This window comes from Syngnathoides biaculeatus, chromosome 22 (genome assembly GCF_019802595.1).
Source record: "Syngnathoides biaculeatus isolate LvHL_M chromosome 22, ASM1980259v1, whole genome shotgun sequence".
NCBI classification, from domain to species: Eukaryota; Metazoa; Chordata; class Actinopteri; order Syngnathiformes; family Syngnathidae; genus Syngnathoides; species Syngnathoides biaculeatus.
The window spans coordinates 6,966,178-6,971,881 of record NC_084661.1 but is presented as its reverse complement, the minus strand read 5'-3'; the positions used below and the strand labels follow the sequence as shown (position 1 = coordinate 6,971,881).

The following is a 5,704-nucleotide window of genomic DNA, read 5'->3' as shown; positions in this document are numbered from 1 at the left end:
AGTAGGAAATACTTTTTCTTCTTATGTTTTCAGTGTTTGAATATTGCAATGATGTGAAGGAAAAGAAACTGTAAAGTTGTAATACTATTTAAAAAATATTTTTTTCTTCTACTGTACACTGCTTTTTCAGTTTTTATTAAAAAATGTTTCAATCAATATTTTTAAACATTTATTCATTCATTCATCTTCCGTTCCACTTATTTTCACTAGGGTCGCAAGACATGCAGAACATAACACACAAGATTTGAAACCTCGTCCTTAGAACTTTGAGGAAGATATACTAACCAGTCATTGACTGTGCTATTTAATTGTTTATTTATAATCAATTCATCCATTCATTCTCCTCACTGCTTATCCTATTCAGGGTCACTGGGTGCTGAAGCCTATCCCAGTTTAGGTTGGGTGAAAGGCACATGTATTACACATTGTCCTCCTCCTCACCTAACACACCCTGAAGTACCACATACTGGTTGCCAGTTAGTCAGAGGGCACATGCAAAGACAACCATTCAGACGCACATTCACACCATGTCTGTGCTAAATAGATGGAAAGAATACATTAAGAAGTTGAGGAATGAAGAAAATGAGAGAGAAGGAAGAGTAGAAGAGGCAAGTGTGAAGGGCCAGGGAGTGGCAATGATTAGTAAGGGGAAGTTAGAAAGGTACTACAAAGGATGGAGAATCGAAAGGCATTTGATCCTGATGACATACATGTAGAAGTATAGAAGCAATTTGAAGAGGTAGCAGTGGAGTTTTTGACCAACTTGTAAAGATGATGAACTACACAATGAAGTTACGGGAAAGAGTAGTGGAGGCTAGACTCAGGACAGAAGTAAGTATCTGTGAGCAACAGTATGGTTCCATGCCGAGAAAGAGTACACAGATGCATCATTTGCCTTGAGGATGCTAGTGGAAAAGTTACAGAGAAGGTCAGAAGGAGCTACATTGTGTCTTTGTGGATCTAAAGAAAGCCTGTGACAGAGGACAAACAGAGGAACTGTGGTACTGCATGTGTAAGTCTGGTGTAGCAGAGAAATATGTTTGAGTGGTACAGGACATGCATAGGGCAGCACAACAGTGGATAGATGTACTGTAGGTGTGACAAAAGTATTTAAGGTGGAGGTGGGACTGCTTCAGGGACCAGCCCCGAGGCCCTTCCTGTTTGCTGTGGTAATTGATAGGCTGACAGATTAGGTTAAACTGGAATCCCCTGGGACAATGATGTTTGCAGATAACCATAAAAAGGGTGATGATTTGCAAAAATTCACTTTACTAAAACAATATTGTAGTGGCTTAGTTCACCACCACCAATGATAATAATAAAAATAATAAATCTGGAAAGCCATGTCAAAACATTAACTGTTCTCATAAGCAAGTTTGTTTCGGCTTGTCCCTTTCGGGGTCGCCACAGCGTGTCATCTCAGATGAACGCACATATATGTTTGGCACAATTTTTACGCCGGATGCACTTCCTGACGCAACCCTTCTCAGGGAGTGGAGTCACGATGGTCACGTATTCAAACAGTTTCGCGTCAGCGTTTTGCGCGACATCGCGTGTCCGTTTACGGCATTACAAGAAAGTTTTTGGACTCGCCGCGCGGTATCAACACCAAATGCTAGTTTGCCACCCTTTCACCACACTTGGTGAATTAGGATGCTAAGACTAGCATGGCGTTGCTTGGCTTCCAAATATAGCTGCGTGGAACCTGTGGGTCTTGTCATTGAAACCCTCGGGCACACGACCCCTCCTCGCAAGAGTTCGGTTAATAGTCTAACGTTATTCCGACAGTTTACCCACCACCACTCGGCAAACGTCAGGTCTACAACCGTCCACTTCCACAGGTAAAAGAGACGAACTGTGACGTTACTTAACCCAGATATACTATAAATAACATATGACATTTTAGTGTACGATTATTCAGGAATTGTTGAGGCGTGCTACATACAAGAGACTTCGACAGTAAATTATAGTCATTATAACTCATCAGAGATCTCTCACCATTTTAGACGTTTTGTGGGGGATGAACACATTCAGCTATTATCTAAATGCATTCTATTTTCATTCGGCATCGTCGTATTCTCTCTTAAAACTAACTTATATCGAGTGCGTGGTGTTATTGTCTTGCGAACACATGTCGAGTCATGATGACAGGACCGCTTTTGCGAGGTTAAATTTAGTCAGCCAAAGCAATAACAAAAGTCATAGCACAGGGCTAAAGTAATTTAAATGCGGCCGAATGAAGAGGAACGATTTGACGCTTAGTAATCTGTGTTTCGAGGCACTTTTGGCGTATCAATTGTTCTCTGTGAAATAGGATATGTAAATGGGGAGTATTTCAAAGTAATTCGCACATTGGCTTCGTCATGCGTAGCTACGGAAGCTGAAAGGCGTATTTTCTGATTACACATTGTAATTGCCAGTGATTCTGTTTCTTAATCTTCCAACATTTATCATTCTGAAGGCAAATGTTAACTCATTCTAAAGTGAAGTGATAAAAGTATATATTTTTTATGCATAAGATGAAAACATAATGTTCATTTAAGTGAAGTGACAAAGTATATGTTATGAATAAGATGAAAACATAATGTTCATTTATTTTTTTGATTTTTTTTTTATTTTGTTTAACCCAGATCTTCCTTTATGAACATGGCATCTGGGGTTGAAGGGTCATCATCCACTCCTCCCCGACACACCAACAGGTTAGCTAAAGAGAGGTCACCCTACCTGCTGCAACATGCACACAACCCTGTTGACTGGTGAGTGCCTTTTAACCACCGATAGACAAGAATTTATAAAATGCTTCTGATCAGGACTGTAATGTTAATTATGTTTCTGTTAGGTATCCATGGGGACAAGCTGCCTTCGACAAGGCACGGCATGAAGATAAACCAATATTTTTATCAGGTAAGTGTTTTATAAGTTTCTTTTGGCTTGTCCCTTTCGGGGTCGCCGCAGCGTGCCATCTCAGATGAACCCGCATATATGTTTGGCACAATTTTTACGTCGGATGCCCTTTCTGACGCAACCCTTCTCAGGGAGTGGAGGCCCCAGTGTGAAAACATAAAAAAGCCGAATAAAACATAATGCATTTGTTTTGTTTTAGCCTCCTTAAAAATGAGACTGCAAATGTGTTGAACTAAAAAAGTTCAGTAACTGAACTGGACTGAGGGAGCAATTCATGTTTGTACCAATGGAATAAGCTTGCATACCACCAGTGGTACTCGTACTACACTGAACATCACTGCTGTAAGCTCTAATGATTAAAATACAAACAAAAAGTGCATAATGAGGAAAAAGTTGTGGATTAAAAAAATGTAACTGAACAAAAATACAATGTTTGTTTTTGCTCACATTTTTCTCGAGCTTGACTCCAATATGGAAGACTTTCTGTGTGCACAAAAGGCCCATTTCTTTCAAGTATTGTTCACAAATGTGTCTTTTAGTGAGCACTTCTTTGCTGCAATAATCCATCCATTTCACAGGTGTGGCATAGCAAACTCATACATCATTACGATTTCAAAGGTTTCCTTTTAGATAATCATCATAATCCTAAAGCACACGTTAAAATATTTTGCTTTCTAATCTTGATATGCTACACTGGTGAGTCAGTTGACATTCTATATAAAGAAAAAGTACTCTGTAACATATTGAAACAGATATGTGAACAATAATGGAGCGAAATAGATATTTTCTGTACATAGCGAGTTTAGTTCATGATAATGGGAGCCAAAACAAAATTAGGCATGTGATTTTTTTCCGTTTATAGACGGAATTCCGTCTTTTTAAATTGCACAGATTAAAAAAACAAAGCAAAACAGTTTTTCTGCAATATTCTAATCGTAACCCGTGCCAGAATCCAGACTCGTTCATTTTCCGATCTGACTTTTGCAAGCGAGGTGGAAAGTTTGATACGTGTCAGTTGTATACGGAGGCAATTTATGGGGCCATTTGCAAGTGAACACGATAGAGGTGTTTGAGAGGAAAGATGCCTCTTGAGTGAAAGAAATTGATAAATATGTAAAAAAATAAGTTCCGATGGGATTGGATGGAACAAGAAATTGTCGATACCATTGGAAAGAAGGAAGTTACCACTCTGTTAAGCGACTTCATTTTTAAAATCGATTGACTATGGATCAAGAGGTTTCAAAGCATTGGAAGTTCACGCGAAACGCCAAAAACATGTCAAACAGCTTGAAGCAAGGAAAACAAACTTTTCCATAGCTGGTAAATTTGGATGTCAACCCAAGGCCAACAAACCTTACGGACTTAATTCCCTTGTTTATGTCCACTACTACCGGTATTGAAAGGCAAGCTCCACCGGAACAACCAATCCCAATTGCAGACAGGATAGTCAATAAAGAGGTGAGAGTTCAGAAGCAATTACTTGTAAAAATGTCTGTATTATTTACTGATAATGACACATGACATTAATAATTGTTTATCAAATTCATGCATTTCAATCATTTACAAAAACAAGAAATCAAAACATTTTTTAATGGATACGATATACACGCAATGAAAGCACGCTTGCATGCCATGAAGCAAATCTGAATTAAATTTAGTAGTTAACATTGAATATGTATCTGAATTTTTTGGGGTACAGGGATGCACCTAAATAATGAATGATCATATTGTTTATAGTTTGAAAACAGAATAGCATTTATTTATCGATGTACTAGACTAGATGTATTTCATTCATAATACAATTTATGAAACTTGCACATTAAAATTGATGATCATCCTTTGATCATGCTTGCAGCCCCCAAACCCCTGGCGATTTTTCAGTCTTTTTTCATTCAGTCAAATCACATGCCTGCAAAAGTGTTTAGATTTTTTTCTTTCCATGTATCTGGGGCTAGGAGTATTTAAGTGATCGGGGAATCACAGTTAGTTTTTTTTCACCTCTGAAATTTCAAATTAATTCAAATAATATATGAATTTAACTCTTATAATTACAACCAAGCTCTTAATTAAATTGACTTTCCTCACTCGTTTTGAAAAACATCTGGAACCTTTTGACCATCAGTGGGCTATTCAACATGCCACTGGTGCCATGTTATGGAGAGGGAGTCTTTTGAGGATGAGGAAGTTGGCAAGTTGCTCAGTGACAACTTCGTCTGCATCAAAGTCGACCGAGAAGAAAGACCGGATGTGGATAAAGTGTACATGACCTTTGTACAGGTACTTTGCCACATAGTTTCATCTTCTTGTGAACACTGCAACTTGTTCCCCATGGTTTAAGGGGATTACAATGTTTCCAGGCAACAAGTGGAGGGGGAGGATGGCCCATGAGTGTGTGGTTAACTCCTGATCTCCGTCCTTTCGTTGGAGGCACTTACTTTCCACCCAGTGACCACGGAAGACGGCCTGGCTTTAAGACTGTCCTTACCCGAATCATGGAACAGGTATAATAATGAGTTTCTGTAGTTTGACCTCTCACTACTATTCTGCCTGTGTTTCTCATCTACAAAGTGGCAGAATAACCGTTCTAACTTGGAGTCCAGCGGGGACAGAATCCTTGAGGCACTGAAAAAAGGCACAGCTGTGACTGCAAACCCGGGTGACAGTCCTCCTTTGGCCCCAGATGTGGCTCAACGCTGTTTCCAACAGCTGGCCCGCTCTTATGAGGAAGAGTATGGCGGTTTCAGAGATGCTCCCAAGTTCCCCACACCAGGTTGGCATGACCTCAATAGTCAGTTCTCCG

At 39.4% G+C, this 5,704-nt stretch overlaps 1 protein-coding gene across 2 annotated transcripts in view; it reads left to right on the top strand.

The window, feature by feature from the left end:
• Window positions 1–1,502: 1,502 nt before the first annotated feature.
• The window catches only part of spata20 (spermatogenesis associated 20), a 37,568-nt gene continuing 33,366 nt past the window's right edge, over window positions 1,503–5,704 (top strand). The window contains exons 1-6 of one of the 2 annotated variants that reach the window (XM_061810727.1): window positions 1,503–1,841; window positions 2,631–2,756; window positions 2,840–2,904; window positions 5,027–5,181; window positions 5,262–5,405; window positions 5,473–5,674. In XM_061810727.1, the coding sequence (XP_061666711.1) occupies window positions 1,654–1,841; window positions 2,631–2,756; window positions 2,840–2,904; window positions 5,027–5,181; window positions 5,262–5,405; window positions 5,473–5,674 (880 nt within the window). In that variant the 5' untranslated portion in view covers window positions 1,503–1,653. The remainder of the gene's footprint in view (window positions 1,842–2,630; window positions 2,757–2,839; window positions 2,905–5,026; window positions 5,182–5,261; window positions 5,406–5,472; window positions 5,675–5,704) is intronic. The other variant, XM_061810726.1, reaches the window with a different exon arrangement.